General features: G+C 41.1%; 1 protein-coding gene across 2 annotated transcripts in view; it reads right to left on the bottom strand.

Moving 5' to 3' along the window:
- The window catches only part of RBL1 (RB transcriptional corepressor like 1), a 75,872-nt gene extending 57,498 nt beyond the window's left edge, over positions 1-18,374 (bottom strand). For both annotated transcript variants that reach the window (XM_060030822.1, XM_060030823.1), the window contains exons 1-6: positions 18,112-18,374; positions 14,937-15,070; positions 5,855-6,055; positions 5,543-5,607; positions 5,315-5,443; positions 5,043-5,203 (exon numbers count right to left, since the gene is read on the bottom strand). In XM_060030822.1, the coding sequence (XP_059886805.1) occupies positions 5,043-5,203; positions 5,315-5,443; positions 5,543-5,607; positions 5,855-6,055; positions 14,937-15,070; positions 18,112-18,267 (846 nt within the window). In that variant the 5' untranslated portion in view covers positions 18,268-18,374. The remainder of the gene's footprint in view (positions 1-5,042; positions 5,204-5,314; positions 5,444-5,542; positions 5,608-5,854; positions 6,056-14,936; positions 15,071-18,111) is intronic.
- Between the last annotated feature and the right edge of the window lie 4,758 nt (positions 18,375-23,132).

The following is a 23,132-nucleotide window of genomic DNA, read 5'->3' as shown; positions in this document are numbered from 1 at the left end:
GGCCTCTCCCGTTGTGGAGCACAGGCTCCGGATGCACAGGCTCAGCGGCCATGGCTCACGGGCCCAGCCGCTCTGCGGCATGTGGGATCCTCCCGGACCAGGGCGCGAACCCGTGTCCCCTGCATCGGCAGGCGGACTCTCAACCACTGCGTCACCAGGGAAGCCCAAGGCAGAAGTTTTAACAAATTCTTAAGTAATTCTCATGAAAGCTGTCCAATTTTAAACATTGGTCTATGGAAAATGGAAACTAACAGTTACTGAATGATAATATATGTCAGGCAAGCAAAAGATTTGAAAGGAATATAGGTACTGTTACTGGTGACAGAGGAAAACTACACTGTTATCAATATTTTCTGTGTATCCACACTATACTTAGATTACTACATAACAAGGGTTGCAAACTCAAATGATTTCAGGGGTCAGGGATCAACGTACATAAATGAAGATGACAGAAAGCATGCTTCCCATCCTAAAAGAGGTGGCCAAAAGACGTGGCCATCATTTAGCTTGACAACAGTTACCATGTAGAAATTGCAAACTGGTATTGCCATAGCTTCTGATTTTTAAAAAATTTTCATATAAAAGATCTTTATGTGTAAGTTAAAAATTGAACAAAAGAAAAATGAAATAAAAAATTAAAACACCCTAAACAGGCCAAATAAAGCGTCTGGCCCATGGTCAGGAGAACCACTGTCCAAACCAGGATACTTTTGGAGTGAAAGAAGACACTATAATAATTATGCCAAGACAACAGCCAAAACCCAGATAATTCAGGCAAACCAAGATGAATGGTCATCATAGGCAGGGGCCACTAGTGCCTTGCACAATAGACATAATCCTTGAGTTCCTTTAAAAGTTTATTTTGCTGGAGATTAAAGTTTTACAAAAAGATATTTTACATAGATATACACACAAAAATATATACTGTGTATATATACACATAAATAAATACTTGTTTTTTTGCTGAAAGATAAGACTAAATACAAAATGATGTCCAAGAGGGACTTCCCTGGCAGTCCAGTGGTTAAGAATCCCCCTTCCAATGCAGGGGATTCAATCCCTAGTCGGGGAACTAAGATCCCACATGCCGTGGAGCAACTAAGCCTGTGTGCCACAACTACTGAGCACACAGGCCACAACTACAGAGCCCATGCACTCTGGAGCCTGTGCACCACAACTGGAGAGAAGCCCGCGTGCCGCAGTGGAGGATCCCTCATGCCGCAACTGAAACCCAATGCTGGAGATTGGTTCAAGATGGCAGAGTAGAAGGACGTGCTCCTACTCCCTCCTGTGAGAGCAGCGGAATCACAACTAACTGTTGAACAATCATCAACAGGAAGACACTGGAACTCACCAAAAAAGATACCCCACATCCAAAGACAAAGGAGAAGCCACAGTGAGATGGTAGGAGGGGCACAATAACAATAAAATCAAATCCCATAACTGTTGGGTGGGTGACTCACAAACTGGAGAACACTTATACCACAGAAGTCCACCCACTGGAGTGAAGGTTCAGAGCCCCACGTCAGGCTTCCCAACCTAGGGGTCCGGCAATAGGAGGAGGAATTCCTAGAGAATCAGACTTTGAAGGCTAGCGGGATTTGACTACAGGACTTTGATAGGACTGGGGGAAACAGAGACTCCACTCTTGGAGGGCACACACAAAGTAGTGTGCACATCGGGACCCAGGGGAAGGAGCAGTGACCCCACAGGAGACTGAACCAGACCTACCTGCTAGTGTTAGAGGGTCTCCTGGAGAGGTGGGGGGTGGCTGTGTCTCACTATGAGGACAAGGACACTGGCAGAAGTTCTGGGAAGTACTCCTTGGCATGAGCCCTCCCAGAGTCTGCCATTAGCCACACCAAAGAGGCCAGGAAGGCTCCAGTGTTGGGTCACCTCAGGCCAAACAACCAACAGGGAGGGAACCCAGCCCCACCCATCAGCAGACAAGCGGATTAAAGTTTTACTGAGCTCTGCCCACCACCAGTCCCTCCCATCAGGAAACTTGCACAAGCCTTGTAGATAGCCTCATCCACCAGAGGACAGACAGCAGAAGCAAGAACTACCATCCTGCAGCCTGTGGAACAAAAACCACATTCACAGAAGGATAGACAAGATGAAAAGGCAGAGGGCTATGTACCAGATGAAGGAACAAGATAAAACCCCAGAAAAACAACTAAATGAAGTGGAGATAGGCAACCTTCCAGAAAAAGAATTCAGAATAATAATAGTGAAGATGATCCAGGACCTCGGAAAAAGAATGGAGGTAAAGATCGAGAAGATGCAAGAAATGTTTAACAAAGATCTAGAAGAATTAAAGAACAAACAAACAGAGATGAACAATACAATAACTGAAATGAAAAATACACTAGAAGGAATCAATAGCAGCATAACTGAGGCAGAAGAACGGATAAGTGAGCTGGAAGACAGAATGGTGGAATTCACTGCTGCGGAACAGAATAAAGAAAAAAGAATGAAAAGAAATGAAGACAGCCTTAGAGACCTCTGGGACAACATTAAATGCAACAACATTTGCATTATAGGGGTCCTAGAAGGAGGAGAGAGAGAGAAAGGACCCGAGAAAATATTTGAAGAGATTATAGTCGAAAACTTCCCTAACATGGGAAAGGAAATAGCCACCCAAGTCCAGGAAGCGCAGAGTCCCTTACAGGACAAACCCAAGGAGAAACATGCCGAGACACATAGGAATCAAATTGGCAAAAATTAGAAACAAAGAAAAATTATTGAAAGCAGCAAGGGAAAAACAACAAATAACATACAAGGGCACTCCCACAAGTTTAACGGCTGATTTCTCACCAGAAACTCTACAAGCCAGAAGTGAGTGGCATGACATACTTAAAGTGATGAAAGGGAAGGACCTACAACCAAGATTACTCTACCCGGCAAGGATCTCATTCAGATTTGATGGAGAAATCCAAAGCTTTACAGACAAGCAAAAGCTAAGAGAATTCAGCACCACCAAACCAGCTCTACAACAAATGCTAAAGGAACTTCCCTAAGTGGGAAACACAAGAGAAGAAAAGGACCTACAAAAACAAACCCAAAACAATTAAGAAAATCATAATTCTATCAAACATTTAGAGAAGAGCTAGCACCCATCCTTCTCAAACTCTTCTAAAAAATTGCAGAGGAGGGGCTTCCCTGGTGGTGCAGTCGTTGAGAGTCCGCCTGCCGATGCAGGGGACACAGGTTCGTGCCCCGGTCCGGGAAGATCCCACATGCTGCGGAGCAGCTGGGCCAGTGAGCCATGGCCACTGAGCCTGCACGTCCGGAGCCTGTGCTCCGCAATGGGAGAGGCCATAATAGTGAGAGGCCCGCGTACAGCCAAAAAAAAAAAAAAAAAAATCTACAAACAACAAATGCTGGAGAGGGTGTGGAGAAAAGGGAACCCTCTTGCACTCTTGGTGAGAATGTAAATTGATACAGCCACTATGGAGAACAGTATGGCGGTTCCTTAAAAAACTGAAAATAGAATTACCATATGACCCAGCAATCCCACTACTGGGCATATACCCAGAGAAAAACATAATTCAAAAAGACACATGCACCCCAATGTTCATTGCAGCACTGTTTACAATAGCCAGGTCATGGAAGCAACCTAAATGCCCCTCGACAGACGAATGGATAAAGAAGATGTGGTACATATATACACAATGGAATATTACTCAGCCATAAAAAAGGAACGAAATTGGGTTATTTGTAGAGACGTGGATCAATCTAGAGAGTGTCATACAAAGTGAAGTAAGTCAGAAAGAGAAAAAACAAATAGTGTATATTAACACATACATGTGGAACCTAGAAAAATGGTACAGATGAACAGGTTTGCAGGGCAGAAATTGAGACACAGTTGTAGAGAACAAACGTATGGACACCAAGGGGGGAAAGCGGTGGGGGGCGGGGGGTGTGGTGGTGTGATGAATTGGGAGATTGGGATTGACATATATACACTAATATGTGTAAAATGGATAATAAGAACCTGCTGCATAAAAAATAAAATTAAAAAAAAAGACCCAAATCTACCAAAAAATAAAATTAAATAAATAAATTTTTTAAAAATATATTTTAAATAAATATTTTTTAAAAAGTATGTGTAAGAGAAGAAACCAGTTAGGGAAGACTTTATGCTCAGAGGAAAATCTCATAATAGTATTTGCAAAGAGGGGAACTATAATAATGACCTAATCCATATTCCTATTTTTTTTTCCAACCAAAGAGAAAACTCAAGTCGTAGCTGGATTAAATGGCTCAGCGTTGGGGAAATAAATTGAGACCCAAAGGAAAAAGCCAGGGCTTCCCTGGTGGCGCAGTGGTTGAGAGTCTGCCTGCCGATGCAGGGGACGCGGGTTCGTGCCCCGGTTCGGGAGGATCCCTCGTGCCGCGGAGCGGCTGGGCCTGTGAGCCATGGCCGCTGAGCCTGTGCGTCTGGAGCCTGTGCTCTGCAGCGGGAGAGGCCACAGCAGTGAGAGACCCGCGTACCGCAAAAAAAAAAAAAAAAAGGAAAAAGCCAACTCAAACATATAGAAAGAGCGAGGTAAATTATTGAGAAAAAAATCCAGAATGCATGTAGGTAGCCCACAACTGTAAGGGATTTTCTGTTCTACTCATATTGAATTAAAGTTACAGTTGTTATATTGATACATCATCCTACTTTTAATAAACAGTCAGCGAGTTATTCAAATTGTGGCAATAAACTAACTTACTCTGACCTCCTGCTTTTCATAATTCTTTATCAGGCTTACTCTGATGTTCTGTTCTTTATAATTCTCTATCAGAACCTCCTATAGTTGCCTCTGACAGTGCATTTACTTGACAGTACATACAGATGGTCATTCTTCAACAGCTCAGTTTTGCACATCACAGAAAATCACAGGACAACTCCACATCACATCAGAGACTGAAACCTGGGAATCTTGACCCTGAGTCCTATAATGTTAAGAACTTGCTTAAAATATTGCTTTTCCCCTTGAGGCTGCTGCTGCTGACCCCCCAAAATCTGAGTCATTTAATTGTAAGTATAGTACCTTCCTGTCAAAGAGCTTTGAAATATATGGCTTAAAGTAGTGCTCCTTTATTCCTTTGGCTTCTACCAGAAGTCCGTCATGTAGTTCACACAGTACAGGAATGATGCAGAGAGGTTCTTCAGAAGCCCTAAAGTCAGCAGTATGGAAATCAGATGGTAACCCTAGTTTGACAGGGTATAAAGAGCAATGGAGGGAAAAGAGAATATGGTCAATTTTTGAAACTCTTTTTCTAAAAATTGATAATCAGTTTTCAAAAATACATAAGGTCTTACCTTTAAATGACGGATTTAGCAAGTCTCGTCTATTTGGGCACATAATGGCATTGGCAAAAATCAGATCCAAGCAGCACAGAAGTAAATGATAAGAGTTTACTAAATCATCTCCAATCATACGAAAATTACCTTTAGAAGAAAAGAGACATAAAACCCAGAAACCTTTCAGGTCAAATAGCACCAAGTTCCCACAGTAGAAATGTAAAACACCTGAAAGTGTCACCTTACCCTTAGTATAAACAAAGAGTGTCCAACAGAAATTAAAGAGCTCCTTAACACTGCAAGGAATCCTCCTAAAAGGGGGGAAAAAATGTACTTTTTATCTGACTTACTAAATATCATTCCACATTTGTCACTTAAATTGAAACAGCAAATATAACAAATAGTAAAGTCAAATTACATATAAAATCTCATTCACAAAGGACAGACAACTATGTTTTATTAAATGGAATTAAAAAGTAGACTTTTAAAAATGCAAATTCCCTTAATAAGTTTGTATCATAATTTTTATGTCAATTATATGAGGATTAAGTGTCTCACCTCTGCTTCCTGCTTCGTGGTAACTTTGGTGGCTCTTCATATGGATTTTGAAATATATCTAAAAAAATTGGCTCAAATTTTTTGAAAATTACAGTAGACACCTCAAAATTTCTTTCTAGCCTTTCTATACGTTCACGAAATTCTTGTGGCAAGTTTGACATGTCCATCCACTTCTTCATTTTACTAAAAAACTGTATTAAACTAAAAAAACAGAAAAAAAGCAAATTTAAAATGAGTCCATATAATGGAAGGAAAAGAAGACACTCTACTTATGCCTAAAAATCTTTATAAAATGCCTGATTTTATTTTAAAAAAAAAAAGAGAGAGAGAGAAAACTAAAACCTCACTCCAAGTGCTATGAAATTACTTTGGTTCCCAGAATCACTGTGGAAATGTAGATTTTGAATTAGTAGTCAATACATAAAATACCTTCTACTATGCAGGGAGTACCTATCTACTTCTTTTATTCCCTGCAGCACCTAGACAATACTCTGCATATAAATTACAAAGTAAATGTTAGGCAACAGACTGATGAGTTCACAAAACTAGTTTGAGGAAAGACAGAATCTCCCAATACTGGATTCTGGAATTTGATCACAAAGCACCAGACTGTTACAGGGCAGGAATAAAATTCAAATGTTTGTGTTCCAACGTGTGGTTCTACCTCCAAATATAAACTAAGAAGGTAGTACATAACCAGAAAATCACTTAATGGATAATGGCTCTACCTTTCTGGCTTATTTAATTATGAGTGCATTTTTTTTATGTCCTCATGTTAGTATGGTCTTAGACTGAAATTTTGTAGTGTTAAAGCTCACTTAAGTGTCTAGGGCTATATACAGAATGATACTTGTAATTTTTTTCTTAAAAAAGGTGGTGGAAGAAATCATTAGCTAGTTGTCCATAGGTGTTCAAACTCCAGACATGCTGATTGAAATCTAAAAATCTGAGTTTTTTTTAAAAGATCTTTATCAGGGCTTCCCTGGTGGCACAGTGGATAAGAATCTGCCTGCCAATTCAGGGGACACGGGTTCGATCCCTGGTCCGGGAAGATCCCACATGTCGCAGAGCAACTAAGCCCGTGCACCACAACTACGGAGCCTGCGCTGTGGAGCCTGTGAGCCACAACTACTGAAGCCCGCATGCCTAGAGCCCGTGCACAGCATCAAGAGAAGCCACCACAATGAGAAGCCCGCGCACGACAACGAAGAGTAGCTCACGCTCGCTGCAACTAGAGAAAGCCTGCGCACAGCAATGAAGACCCAACACAGCCAAAAAAAAAAAAAAAAAAAATGTATATCATGATACCCTGTGTGTGAGAATTCTCCTTTTTGGTTTTCTTTTTTTAACGGGTAATATGCATAATTACAAAATTTAAAAGGTACTAAAGGATATATGATGTCTGCTACCACCGCCCTCCCAGTTTTTTTCCACTAAAGCAATCAACTTTGCCTTAGTGACTAATTACATTGTTACTAGTTATTTGTCCTTGCAGAGCTTTTTAAGGCATTTATAAACATATACCTACTTAAACGTTTTTCCCACTCATACGATACCATACTACCTACAATATTCTGCACTTCATTTTTTCCCTGTAATTTATTTTGGAGATCTTTTTTTTTTTTTTTTTTTTTTTGCGGTACACGGGCCTCTCACTGTTGTGGCCTCCCCCATTGCGGAGCACAGGCTCTGGATGCACAGGCTCAGCGGCCATGGCTCACGGGCCCAGCCGCTCCGCGGCATGTGGGATCTTCCTGGACCGGGGCACGAACCCATGTCCCCTGCATCGGCAGGCGGACTCTCAACCACTGTGCCAGAGAAGCCCTGGAGATCTTTTTATATCAGTTCATGTAATACTCCTTCCATAATTTTAAGAGCTGCGTTTTATTACACTATATGAATGTACCATAAATGTATTTAAACATTCCCTTTTATCCCTTAATCTTTTTATTTTGAAATAGCATCAAACTTACAAAAAAGTTGCAAGAATAGTATACAAGAACTCCTTTATTCACCGATAATTAACATTTTGTGTATTTGCTTTGTCATCCATCTCTCTCTCTCTCTCTGTGTATATATGTGTATACAAGTGTTCCTTGATTTATCATGGGGTTACATCCCGATAAACCCACTGTAAGCTGAAAATATTATAAGCTGAAAATGCATTTCATATACCTAACCTACCGAACATCATAGCTTAGCCTAGTCCACCTTAAACATGCTCAGAACACTTCCATTAGCCTACAGTTGGGTAAAATCATCTAACACAAAGCCTATTTGATAAAAAAAAGTGTTGACTATCTCATGTAGTTTAATGAATACTCTATTAAAAGTAAAAAACAGAATGGTTGTGTGGGTACAGAATGGTTGTAAGTGTATTGGTTGTTTACCATCCTGACTGCATGGCTGACAGGGAGCTATGGCTCACTGCTGCTGCCCAGCATCATGAGACAGTATCACACCATCAAGTCACAAATCTTAAGTCGAATCATCATCTGTATATGTATCCACATGTGATGGTTAATTTTAGGTGTCAATTGGACTGAGCCACGGTGCCTAGATAGTTGGTCAAACATTATTCTGGATGTTTCTGTGAAGATGTTTTTTGGATGAGATTAAAATTTTTTAGAAAAGTTATATACGGGCTCATGGATTTCCACTGCCTATCTGGACCAAAGCCAACCTGCCTACAGTCACTGCTGAGTGCCCAATCAGCCAGCAGCAGAGCAAGGTTCTTTAGGAGGCTGTATATGCTCTGAATCAGCAAACAGTATAGTGCTGTTTCTTCCATAGCCAGGATTCACAGGTCCAGGAATCAAGAGGTGGGGGGAGAGTGGCACCACTCACTATTACCCCTACTGACCCACTAGCAAAATTTTTGCTTCCTGTCTCTGTCACATTATACTCTGTTGGCCTAGAGGTCTTAGTTCCAAAGAGAGTAATGCTTCCACCAAGAGATACAACAATATCCATTGAACTAGAAGTTAAGACTGCATCCAACCACTTTGGGCTCCTCATGCCTCTAAAGCAACAGGCAAAGAAGGGAGTTACTATGCTGGCTGGAGTCACTGATCCTGATGACCAAGGAGAAATTGGATTGCTACTCCAGAATGGAGGTAAAGAAGAATAGAATACAGGAATCCCTTAGGGTAGCTCTTACTATTACCATCCCCTGTGATTAAAGTCAATGGAAAACTACAACAACCCAACAGGCAGGACTACTAATGGCCCAGACTCTTCAGGAACGAAGATTTCGGGTCACCTCACCAGGTAAAAAAAACCACAACCAGCTGAGGTGCTTGCTGAAGGCAAAGGAAATATGGACTGGGCAGTGGAAGAAGGTTATTAATACCAACTACAACCACATGACCAGTGAAACGAGGACTCTAATTGTAACGAGTATTTCTTATTTTGCTACAAATATGTTTGTGTGCGTGTATTAAATCTTTGTATTCCTTCCTCTCTTACCCACTTGTTACATAACATAGCACGTACTGACTTTATACCACAGTATTGTTAACTTTACTTCCGAGCATTTAAGTTATAGGATATCAAGAAGAGTAAACATCACCCAAGGATTTTGCATCCTCTTTTGGGGAAAGGGTTAGGGTATTTTGGGTTGTACAAAGTATACTTATCTCATGTTAGGCTAATGTATGATCTTGTTATGGCTTTTATTTGCAGATTAAGTATGGCATAAGGAGATGTGTATGGGCGCCCAGATATTCAGTCAAACATTATGCCAATGTTTCCATTAAGGTATTTTTTGGAATGAAATAAACATTTGGATTGGTGGATTCTGAGTAAAGCAGATTACTCTCCATAATGTAGGGGGGCCTCATCTAATCAGTCTGAAGGTCTTAACAGAAAAAGACTGACCTCCTCCCAAGTAAGAAGGAATTCTGCCAGCAGACTGCCTTTGGATTCAAACTGCAACTCTTTCCTGGGTTGCCAGCCTGCTGGGCTACCCCATATTTTAGACTCTCCAAGTCTCCACAACCATGTGAGCCAATTCCTTAAAATCCCTCTCCCTCTCCTCTTCCCAACCTGTGCATGTGTGTGTACATGCTATTTTGCATGTGTGCTCGCTCGCTCTCTCTCCATATATATGTGTGTGTGTGTATACACACACACACACACACACACACACACACACACACACACACACACACATTAACACATTCTATTGGTTTTGTTCCTCTGGTGAACCCCAATATAACATACATATAATTTTTTTCTGAAGCATTTGAGAGTAAGGTGTAGATACCATGCCCCTTTACTCATAAATACTCTTCTATTTTCATAAAGAGAAAATGTATTTACTCAAAAATATAGTTTCTATTTCCTGAGAAAGAGGTCTTACATGATTAAGTGCAATTATCAAAATCAGAAAATTTTATATTGATAAAATACTATTAGTTCATATTTAAATTTATAATTCACCAATTGTCTCAAGAATGTTCTTGATAGCAATCTTAAATTTCCCAGTCTAGGTTGTAATCTAGTAGCATGAACTGCATTTATGTGTTATTTCCTTTTAGTTTCCTTCGGTCTACATCAGTTCTTTAGACTGTCTCTTGTGACACCAACATTTTGGAAGAGGACAGGTCAGTTATTTTGTAGTATGTCCCTACATGCTTCCCTCATTATTAGATTTAGGCTATGTATTTTTGACAGAGTACTACATAAGTGATGTTATATCCTTCTCAGTGGGTCATAACCATTTGTCCCATCATTGATAATAACTCTGCACTTGATTTAGGTGGTATCTGCCAGGTTTTCCACTTCAAAGTTACTATTTTTCCCTTTGTAATTGATAAGTGACTTATAGGGAGATACTCTACAATTATGCAAATATTTAGTTGGCATTCTAATATAAGGAAGATATTTCCCTTCTCCCCTATTTATCATCAGTATAGATTTTATTCAGTGAGCTATAATCCATTACTGTCCCTATTCATTCTGATGCTCAAGTTATCCCAGGTATGATTACAAATGGGAGCCTTTTCAAACTAGCTCCTATGCCCCCTGGACATGTCCCCAACATTTTTTGAGCACTTCCTTACTTTCTGGCATAAGTTGTTCCAGGTTCGTTAGAAAAATAGGTCTGCCCCAGCTTCTGAATCAGCCATTTCTTTGAAGACATTATGCTAAGTATTCATTTGTTGTGTCCTTCCTTGGAGATATTATGCTGTTATTTGAAGACATTAGGCTAAGTGAAATAAGCCAGTTACAAAAAGACAAATACTGTACGATTCCACTTATGTGAGGTACCTAGAACAGTCAAATTCGGAGAGACAGAAAGTAGAATGGTGGTTGTTGAGTGCTAGGAGGAGGAAGAGGGAAGCTATTGTTTAAGTGGTATGGAGTTTAAGTTTGGGAAGATGAAAAAGCTCTGGAGATGGATGGTGGTGAGGGTTTAACAACAATGTTAATGTATTTAATGACAATGAACTGTACAATTAAAATTGGTTAAAATGGTAAATTTTATGTAATGCATATCTTATCACATACACATACAATTCCCCCCAACCCTGCTGCCAAAAGCAAAGTATAGAGTAGGGATGGTAATATGGAACATACATTCCAATAGTGGCACACTACCTAATTTTAATGGCACTCAAAAGATAAAAAAGAAAATTACTCTGTAAAAATTAGTATCATCAATGTTCCAATTAAAATTATGAAAAATCATTTTTCATTCAGGTTCTATTATACTATGAAAATAATGAATGAATGAAAGTTGTCTTGATTTAAGTTACTGAAAAACTTGTAAAAAATTAGTTCTCAATACTTAAAACAATAAGATATAGACAACTAACTGTTTTATTAAAATGAATTGAAAATTCAAATTATAAAATAGATACAATTTTTTAATACCCTTAATAGCAGAATAAATTTTTACATGAAACTTTCTTTTTAAGTTGGAAGTTGCTTTGGTTAAATTTTTTTTGTTTTGTAGACTGAAGCTGAATATAGATACAGTTCAAAAGGAGACATACTAATGTATACTTGTATATAGATACATATGTAATACAGCATGACTTGGGAGGCTCGCCACTTTCTTAGGTATATAACCTCTGGGAAGTAATTTAATCTCTTGGTGACTTGGTTTCCTCATCTTTAAAATGAGATTTATTTAATACAATTACTGTGAGGATTAAATTAATAAAGATATGCAAACTATTAGCACATATTGTCTGTCACACAGGTAAATATTCAATAAAAATTTGCTAGTTTTACATGTTTATGTATAAATCTATACTTAATCAGTATTTTGCAGTATAATTTATTAACAATATTTGATGGATATTTTCCCATATCTATAAAGATCTACATAGTCATTTAAAATTACATTTAAAGTTGAAATTTTGAAAATAGCCCAAATTATTATAAATCAATGTAAATAATAATCATCACTTGAAATTCTTTTTTATTTGCCTGAATGAACATACTGATGTTGGTCAACAGCTCTTTTAGCAATTAGGAATGTGACACTTAAAAAAATTTTTTAAAACCAATCCACATTTTAAAAAGTATCTTTTGGGCTTCCCTGGTGGTGCAGTGGTTGAGAGTCCGCCTGCCAATGCAGGGGACACGGGTTCGTGCCCCGGTCCGGGAAGATCCCACATGCGGCGGAGCAGCTGGGCCCGTGAGCCATGGCCGCTGGGCCTGCGCGTCCGGAGTCTGTGCTCCACAACGGGAGAGACCATAGCAGTGAGAGGCCCATGTACCGCAAAAAAAAAAAAAAAAAAAAAAGTATCTTTTGACTCATCACTACACTTTTAGGAATTTATCTGAAATACACACTTACAATAATGTTCACTTGTCTGTAATCACAAGGGACTGGATATAATCTAAATGCTCATCAATAAGGGGGCTGGCTAAGTATATAAAACATCCTTATAACTTAAAATATCCCACAGTCACTAAAAAAAAATTAATGAGGTAGAGCTATACATAGTGATATAGAAGGATTTCCAGAATATAAAGTAAGAAAAGCAACAGAAAAATACATTTAGCAATGATCTCATTTATGCTTAAAAATAAAATGCAAAAAACTAAAAAACAGATTTTTTCCTGCTTAAAAATTTAATAACAGTAAATTGCTAATAGTGGTAAATTCTGGGGGATGGAAAAAGAGACATCTTTCTATTCTTCTATTCTTCTATAGACATCTTCTATTCTTCTTCTGTATTATTTGAAAAATTTTAAACCTTTTTTCTTTTATTGTGGTAAAAGTATATACAATGTAAAATTTACCATTTTCACCATTTTTAAGTGTACAGGTCAGTGGCATTAACCATTACCACTACATACCTCCAGAACTGTTTTCATTATTTGAAATTTTTATCATGAGCTTGTACTGTTCAGTTTCCGCAACAACTTATTATTACAAAGATTTAAAAATTTAGTATGGTCAGTGATGAGAACCATCAATAGAAAAAGATCATATGACAATGGACAAGGTTTTGCTCAATTAAAAAAAATTACCTTAACTCCTTTTATCTTAGTTATATTTTCATTTTGTTTTTATCATGAATGACAAAAATTATATTTACTAAAGTTTTAAAAATTGTCTTGACTTAATTCTTTTTCCATTTATAGAAACCAAAATTGTTCTGAAGATTTTTTTTTTTTTAATTTAGCATGAACTGAAACTTAACCCTTGCTGGATAGGGCTTTACACTTTCTCCTCTGTCCTGGAAACCCAGGATAGCAAATAGACAATGACCTCAAATAGTCATTATGAACATTAGCAACTATCCAAATCTGAATCACTCCATTTCTGTTGTTTGGTATTCAGGCAAATAGTTCCATACAGTTGATACCAGAGCAAGTAAAAGCTATAGCTAAGACCCACCAATTGCTTAGTATTTGCAAGGGAAAAAATATCAACCATACAGTAGAGCAACAAGAGAACATCGTTAGCAGATGATCAAAATTAACATCACCAGTGAGAGGCAGAAGGATATCATGTGCCTCTAGATGTGATATACTGAGGACACAAAATCACTTATGTAGTTTTCCACCTAGGAATGTAAAACCTGCACCTAATCATAAGGAAACATGAAACAAAACGAGGAACAATCTATTAAAAAGGGGGGCAGGGTGATTGTGAACTATACTCTTCAAAAATGTCAATGTCGGGGCTTCCCTGGTGGCGCAGTGGTTGGGAGTCTGCCTGCTGATGCAGGGGACACGGGGTTCGTGCCCTGGTCCGGGAGGATCCCACATGACGCGGAGCGGCTGAGCCTGCGCGTCCGCGTCCGGAGCCTGTGCTCCGCAACGGGAGAGGCCACAGCAGGGAGAGGCCCCGCGTACAGCAAAAAAAAAAAAAAAAAAGTCAATGTCATAAAAGACAAAGGCTGTGGAAATGTTCTTGTTTAAAGAAGACTAAAAAGACATGGCAAGTGAATGCAATACCTGATCCTAGATTGGATTATTTTTTTTTTAAGATTGGATCTTGAAGGAAGAAAATGCTATCAAGAATGTTACTGGATCAACCAATAAAACTACAATAGAGATGCTAGATTATACAAAATTACTGTATCAATGTTAACTTTGTTGACGTTGATAACTGTACTGTAGTTATTTAAGGAAATACACACTGAAGTACTTAGGGGTAAAGGGCTACAATGGACACCACTTAAATTGAAATAGCTGAGGAAAAAAATACTATTTAACAGAAAAAGATCAAATGATAAAGCAAATGGAGTAAAATATCAATAAAAGGTGAGTCTAGGTCAAGGGTACATGGATGTTCTTTGTCGTTTTCTTATTTCTGCAACTTTTCTGAAAGCTTGAAATTATTCTCAAATTTAAAACATTAATGAAAAAGTTACAGAGAAAAAAGATTTAGAACCTCTAAATCTAAAAAGATTTAGAGGCCTCTGGTTTAAGTAAGTTAGAATTTAAGGAAGAAAGGCAGAGAAAGAATGTGAGAATTGGGAAAAGATACCTATATGGATAACAAACTTCGAATGGGATGAAGCTAAATGATTTAAAATAAAGAGAAATTAAATCCCAAAATTACATTTAGGACTTCTAAAATAATGTTTGAAAAATCAAAGTGCTTTACCTTAATTTAGCTGAACGTAGTATTCTGGTAAGTGAAACACAATTTCCTTCCATGATACCCTTTCCAACTGTGGGAATAATGCTTTTGCGGCAAGCGACATATAATGAACATGCCAACCAGTGGATAACTTCTCCCTGGCAGACAAAAGATAAAACAGCAAAATGGATACACTATGTTAAAACGCCTGAATTCTAGAATCAAAAGAGATCTTAGAATTACCTGATCTAATATTCATCCTGTATTAACAGGCCAGAGAAATGAAGATATTTGCCCAAGGTCACAAAACTTAGTTGGTTGCAGTAATGGGTATAAAACTCCTTACTCTTAGTCCTGTGTAACATGCTAAATCCGTATTAATCTAAAGATAGATCTCTCACCTATACCCCAAATCTAATATTATTGAAGAGTTTTCAATTTCTCAGCATTAGCTTTCTCAATATTATAACACCAGTCATGGCCTTGATGATGCTGAAGTTCCTACCATTTTAGTTTTAGGTTTCTTTTTTAACCAGTTTGGCAGAGAAAGGAAAGAACTGAGTAGAAGATGGCAAGACAATTACACATATAAAAATTAACACCCATCACAACACAAAGGAGACTGTCAGTTTTGTGAGGTAAAAATTTGGGGAATTATTTACCCTAATCTTTAAAATAGTAAGTATGGCTCTCTATCTTAGCAGACACTTCAATTTACAATGCTACAAAAAAGGTGTCATTTGGGAATTCAACACTTAATTCTCTGCTTTAGGCTTGAGATATCCAAGCTAGATTCACTTTATGACTTCACTGATGAGTTTTACATAAAATTAAGAACTAGACTCAAATCTCATAGCACAACACCATACTGTTGTGCAGATCCTCTTTAAGATCAGACTCTAAAAGAATAAAATGATTGATAAAGATTTCTTGTAATAATCCAAAAGGGGTGGGTAGAGATGGGTAGCCACCAACAAAGCTAAGACCTAGTGTTCCTACCCTAAAGTACTATAGTGAAAAGTCTCATTTGCTCAAGGCATTAAAGGAGGCAGGTAAGCTTAAGGTTGAATACTTTTAGAAGCCTTGATTAACGAATTGTTTGGGTATAGCATCCAAGTACTCTACAGCTTTTGGATACAGGCTATTAGATGAAAACACTATTAAGACAGAGAAAATTTAAGAACCAAAATTACTGCTTTGATTTTTTTCCTTAAAAAAAGAGCACCTATAGTATTTAATTTAGTTCCTTTACGCTAGGCCTTAGAAATACAAAAACAGTTTCTAACATCAGGGTACTCCAAGTGTAGAGCTAAGAGGAACAGATATTATACTATTATCTATAATTGGTGAGATATATGTTTTAAAAAGAATTTAAGAGAAAGTGTTTTGGGAGAATATAGTGTAGTTACTGATTTTGACTGGGGGTCTGGGAAGGGTTCACAGAGGGAGACAAAAGTGCTAAGTGGTGAAAAATCACCAGAATGTACGTGGGGGAAGTGGGGTGGGTAAGCAGGAGCTAGTCAGGTAGACTAGAGGGGATAGGGGCTGGGCAGAGGGGTTCTTAGGAAGCAGCAGATATATGAAAATGCCCTCCACCAAAAACAAAGCATAAAAGAAAAGGAAAATAAAACACTCTAGATAGAATAAACACTCACAAAATCTCAATTCACACAGCTGTGATTTTGGTCAAACATTTAAGATATCCTGATGAACTCGGCCTAACTGGAGATTCAGCTCTTCAACTTTCTCTGCAGTTGGGAGTGAGGGAAAAGTTTCCAGGCAGAGGGAGCGGCATGGAGAAAGCACGCAAGTAGGAACAAGCTTGGCATATTCAAGAATCTGAAAGATGTGCCCAGGTTAATACCTTGACCTCCATCTGCACTCAGCAGTGCTTTTTCAGTGACAGACCAAATGAGGACTCGATGTCAGAAATGCTTTCTCAGACTTTAAAAGTTTGTTTCCAATCTAGAGACCATAATTTATAATCTCCCTTAGCTTCTTATTCTTTCCTCAGCTTTCCAGTCGTGTCACCCAGAGATGCACATCACTGTCCTTCATCCAGTCTATCCAGTCCTACCCTGGAGACATACAAGAGTCTCTCTTCTCCTCTCTCTCTCTCTCTCTCACACTCACACACACACACACACACACACACACACACACACACACATTCAACTCCAAATTTCCAACTCTATGCCTTAGAGCCCACCGATTATTTCACCAGGTGATGAGTCAGCAGAGCACTCTGGGTGAGTCCAGCCCTCTTGGATCACGAAAACCTTTGACCATAAGGCTACTGGAGTAATTGCAAATACATTCCATCACAATTCTACCTCTATACTGGGCTTATGCTTGTCTGGGTTCCTATGACAATTAGCAGAACGACCCTGGGCAAGACAATCCTCTGATAATATTGCCTGGAAAGCAGGTTTAATACTCGCTGCCCTGCCACGTTCACAGGGCTGTTGTGAGGACTTAATGCAAGAACGGTTGGGGAAAATCTAATGATAGCCTACATTTATTTTGTTTAGAGACAGACACTGTGATTAGCATCTGGATAATCTAATTATCCCCATCTGAGAGGAGGAAACTGTGGCCGAGAGATAAGCATTGTGTGCACACTGGCTCTGATCAAACTTTTGTACAGGGGCAATACTGCCGGAAGAGCAACCCACACCTCGAGGCGGAAGGGTGAAGAGATTATGGCTCAGACTCCTAACTCCGGCTCCACCTCTAACGGTGCGACCTTGCGCTTAACCTCTTCGGGGCTCAGCTTTCCCATCTGTGTAACGGGGATCACAACATGTTCGAAGAGGTGTGGCGGCGAGAACCAAGTAAGATGACATATTTAAAGCTCTGGGCACACAATTCACGTAAGCTTCTGCCATTAGAGTAACTGTTTAAGCAGATTTAAGGGCAGTCCCATGACGTTTGTGGCACTGGTCTGAAGACTAGGGGACCCCTGAGTGGCATGTGACCTTGGACAAGCCACTCCTTTTCCGGACTTCGGTTTCCCGCCTCAAAATAAATGGAGAGATTGATCTACACTCGCCCTTCCAGCTTCGCACTCCTCGGCGTGGGGCTGGGCAGAGACCCTTCCCGGTGGGGAAACTCCCACCGCCCCATAGGGTGGGGTAGGGGCGGGGCGGGGGTGGGGCCTGGCGAGCTCGGTCTCGCCGCCCCACCTGCCGCCGCTCACCTCTAGGCTGTAGTTGCCCCGGATGGCGGTGAAGTCGTCCAGGGCTTCGGCCGCACTCCCCTCATCCAGGTTCAGCTCCTGGCACAGGGCCTGCAGCGCCTCCCCGGCCGCGGCGACTACCGCCGCCCCCTCAGAGTGCGGATCGTCCTCGTCCATACTCTCAGGCCCGGCGGGCGGCGCGGTCACAGACCCCCCAACTCCTTTCTCCCTCCTGGGCGCGCTACCCACAACCACCCGCGCCAAAAGCGCGCGAAAATCGGGAGCCGCAGAACGACGTCTCTTCGATGGTCTGCATCCGCGTTTCTCCTCAAAAAGGTCCGTTTCTCCTCCAGGGCTCCTAGCCTCCCTCTCCGGAATTGTGATAAAAAGACGGACTCCGGGGCCTAGAAAACCTGGACTTGGCCCTTGGCGGACAGCGGTGCACACAGCCGGCAGGGCAAATTTGGAGCGGAGGGATCGGCGGTCCGCGCGCAGGATCTGCTGGGAGTTGTAGTCCATATCCTGCCTTGGAGCCGGCTGCGCCTCCCTTTCTTGGTGGCTCTTCGGTTTGGGCCCCGCTGCGCTGCCAGTTGCGAGGCGGCCCCGTTCATCTTAGGGGGAAACCTCTTCTCTTCTGCCCGGCCAACCCACGGGCCTGGGTTTGTCACTGCGCCGGGACGCCATAGTCTGATCGAGAATTGCCCCTTGAGTTAGAAGATGGAGGAGGGACCTGAAAAAAGTGGTCTCTCGACAGCGAGGGCGGGGGAGGGCCTCGTCGCCCTCTCCTCAGTGTCTCCAGCGCCTAGTGAGTGGTCTTTTGAATGACTGAAGGGTTGGTGAGGCAAGGTTTATTGGGGGACACCTGTCCATCTCTTCTTGATCGCTAGACGAGGCTTGACCTGGGCTGAAAGAAATGCAGTAAGGAGCCACTTTCTCAGCTTCCTGGGAACTGGGACCCTGGAACCCAGTAAAGACTGTTATTCCAGACTTAGGAATGGCCTGAGCATAAGCCTGAAGGGGTGGAGCTGGTCTCGAGGCTTACCCTTCCGCTTCACCAAAAACACCTTCTCCAAGAGCCAGAGTGATCATTTGAAAAGGTAAATCAGAGCACGTCAGTACTTCACACAAGACCCTTCAGTAGATTCCTTTTGCCCTTAAAATAATATCCAGACTTCTTGACCTGGCCTGTAAGGCCCCATGTGATCTGGCCTCACCAGGGCATTGTCCCCCTCCTCAGGTATATAATAAGATCCAACCTCACTGCTTTGTTTTGGAACCTTGGAAATGCCAAGCTGCCAAACTAGTTCTTGCCTCAGAGCCTTTTTCCCGTGCTGCTCAAACGGCCCCCCATACTCTATGCCAGACCTTTGCTTGTCTGGCTCCTTCTCATCCTTCAAGTTCAGCTAAAAGTCATCTTGTCAGGCCACCCCTGAGCACTGTATTTAAAATAGCTGACCCTGGTGGCGCAGTGGTTGAGAGTCCGCCTGCCGATGCAGGGGACACGGGTTCGTGCCCCGGTCCGGGAAGATCCCACATGCCGCGGAACTGCTGGGCCCGTGAGCCATGGCCGCTGAGCCTGCGCATCCGGAGCCTGTGCTCCGCAATGGGAGAGGCCGCGGCAGTGAGAGGCCCGTGTCCCGCAAAAAAATAATAATAATGAATAAAATAAAATAGCTGACCCGCATCTCCCCCCATCCACCCCATTTCATTGTCTTCATAGCATCTTATCATTATCTGAAATTATCCTATTTGTTTATTCGCTGGCTCTTCCTACTAAAATGTGAGTTGCATGAGAACAGGGGCCTTCCTTTCATGTTCACTGTATTCCAAAGTATATAGATGAGTGACCAACTCGTAGTTGGCACTCAGTACTTAGCATGGTGTGTTTGAAAAATTACAAAGAAAATCTTTGTTGCTTGGCTGAGGGAAGGAGTCACCAGAGATGAAAATGGAAGACAGGTCAAATTAGGTTGCAAAGGATCTTATAAAGGTAAAAACGTGCACATTATCAGGGATTTTAATGAAAGGAGGTGAATGATCAGTATGTGTTTTGGACAGGTTCCTCTGGCTGCAGTGTCACACGTGGAGTGCATGGGGTAGAGAGTAGAGGTATGAAGATGGTGGGAGGTTGGTCCGGCGTAGAAAGGAGCCAGTCTGGAGAGACAAGTTTGTCCTAGAACTGAAGGGGGCACTACTGAAGGGCAGGCGTCTCCAATACCAGGTTTCCATCTGGGCCAAGAGGGTGAAAGGTGATACTGTCAACTAGAATGGGAGTACAACCAGAGGGATAAGATCAGTTCTGGAACTGTTGTGTATGGGATGCTTGCAGGCAGTTTAAAAGGAGGCTGTTGGATCCTGGAACGTAGCCCCTCTCTCCTGGGCAATTTCCCAGTCTTCTACATTCTCCACACGTGGGGAGGGGTGGGACTTGGGAACCAGTGGCAAGCTGGGTCTCAAATGAGTAAAAACTCAAACTCCCCCTAAAAATTCAGACGCAAACTGAACCGCCCATGTGGAACTTCCAACTCTGCTTTCTTCTAGCTGACTTCAGGGCCATCTCATTATTATTTTCTGAAAGGGATGTTGGCACATAGTGTCCGTACAGAGACTTACCTCCCATGAGATTTTACTTAGAGGTTATGGGCCGTTAAGGGGAGGTCTATCTCCAGTGCCAAGGGTTCTGTAACAGGGCTTATCATCCCTCCTTCTAACTTCCTTTCCTGTCAGCAAAGAAATGTCAGGATTAGTGGAGGTGAAATGAATGAAGGTCTTCCTGTACTGGCTCATTTGTTTTCTAATTAACCTACTGTGCTTCTTTAAGAGAGAGCTCCAGGAGTGGAGACAGCCTAGACATGAAGATTTGGGAATTTTCAGGCAGTACCTGAAGCTAAGGGAGCAGGTTCATATCACTCAGGGAATGTGTTGGCATGAGAAGAGACTCAGGGGTAGAACCTCTAGGAACACCAACATTTCAGGGATGGGCAAAACTTTAGGAGTGAATGAAAAAAAAAAAACTGTCCAGAGAGGTATAAAAACAAGGAGAAGTAATTCAGAGGCCAGGAAAGAATTACTCCATAGAGTACTACCAACACGACAGAGAACTCAGATAGGATGAGGAATTCAAAGAAGATACCTCATGTATTATCTTTCATATGTTTTCAGTGACCTTTGCCAGAGACAGCTGCCTTTAGCACAGTGGGAGTGGAAGCCAGATTACTGTGATTGAGGGGCTAATGGGAGGAAGGTCAGAAAGTTGAAGTAGGAAGTAAAAACTTCTCTTTAAGTAGTCCGGTGGAGGAGAGCCAAATGGAAGGGTATTTTCTAGGACTGGGAAACGCAAGCATGCGAGTAATCAGAGACAGGCAGCAGGCAGAGATTGAAAATAAAAAAAGGTCATCAATATAGTCAGGCTCCGGAGAAAGTGGCCAAGCCGGGGATCCAGAGCCTGCCCTTCCTCTTCACAGCTCTTGTCTGGAAGTGGGTCACCTCACATCTAGATTAAGCAGAACGGCTAGGTGCTCTGGTGAGAGCAAAATAGCAACATACAGTCGGGTGTTGAGAGTGGGGAAGGTTTGGAACAACTTGAGAAATATCACTGGCTCTGTCAAATGCAGACATCATGGTTGGAATTTTTTGAGGAAAAATGCAGTAAAAGTACGTCTACCCCATGAGATCCTGGGTTTCATAGCTAGTCCTGGACAAGGTCACAAGAGCTGAGAAGCCTCAAGTTTTTTGCCTTTGCCATAACTAATCAATCTCTTTTTTATCCAGATCTGAACTTCAGAGGGTCATTCTGGCCTTGAAAAGAAACCAAGATAAAAGGAAACAGCTCTCAGGAATTATAAATCAAATAGAACCTGAGACTCATTGCCCCGTTTTTCATCCCTTTAGTAAGTAGTTGGGCTTTCAGTGAGTTACAGTATACGTACTATAGCCCATTTCTTCTTTGCAGCTGGATTTGATTCTCCTGATTCTTGTCCCACTTCATGCATACTAAGTCCTGAAAACCCTTCATTTCTTCATTCCAAAAATGTTTACTGAATGCCTGCCATGTGCAAGATACTGATTCTTCCTTTGTTGTGACTTTCAGGTCATCCAGACTTGGACTGAGGGGCATTGCTGGCTTGAAAATGATCCAAGAACAAAAGAAACACCTCTCAAAGGTCATCCACCAAACAAACAAAAACTGAGAAACACTCTCTGTTGTTTTCTCCTCAGGAGTGAATCTGGGCTCTAACTTTGGATTTTCAGTAAGTCATATCCTATCTATGTAAAACCTTCCATTTTCCTCTCCTATGTTTTGATTCATCTGATCCGTAACCCTTTACATCCAATTAACCACTCATGTCTATGACTTTTCCGTTTGCCATGTTGTAATTCTCAGACTGTCCTGAATTGAATTATTAGGAAGTGCAGGCCTTGGAAATGAAGCCACGATAAAAGGAAAATACTCTTGAGTTCCCTTATTTCCCTTATGAAATAAAGCAAATTTAAGCAGTACTCTTTTTTTTTTTTTCCTCTTTTGGATTGTAACTAAACTATATCATTGTTTTGTTTTGTTTTTTTACATCTTCATTGTAGCATAATTGCTTTACAATGTTTTGTTAGCTTCTGCTGTGTAACAAAATAAATCAGCTATATGTATACATATATCTGCAAATCCCCTCCCTCTGGGGCCTCCCTCCCACCTCCCTATCCCACCCCTCTAGGTGGACACAAAGCACTGAGCTGATCTCCCTGTGCTATGCAGCCTCTTCTCACTAGCTATCTATTTTACATTTGGTAGTGTATATAAGTCATTGCCACTCCCTCACTTCGTCCCAGCTTACCCTTCCACCTCCCCATGTCCTCAAGTCCATTCTCTATGTCTGCATCTTTATTCCTGTGCTGCCCCTAGGTTCATCAGAACCATTTTTTTTTTTAGATTCCATATATGTGTGTGTGTGTGTGTGTGTGTGTATTTGTTTTTCTCTTTCTGACTTACTTCACTCTGTATGACAGACTCTAGGTCCATCCACCTCACTACAAATAACGCAATTTCA

This window comes from Delphinus delphis, chromosome 15, assembly GCF_949987515.2.
Source record: "Delphinus delphis chromosome 15, mDelDel1.2, whole genome shotgun sequence".
In the NCBI taxonomy this organism is placed as follows: Eukaryota; Metazoa; Chordata; class Mammalia; order Artiodactyla; family Delphinidae; genus Delphinus; species Delphinus delphis.
This window is presented reverse-complemented; position numbering and strand designations above follow the sequence as displayed.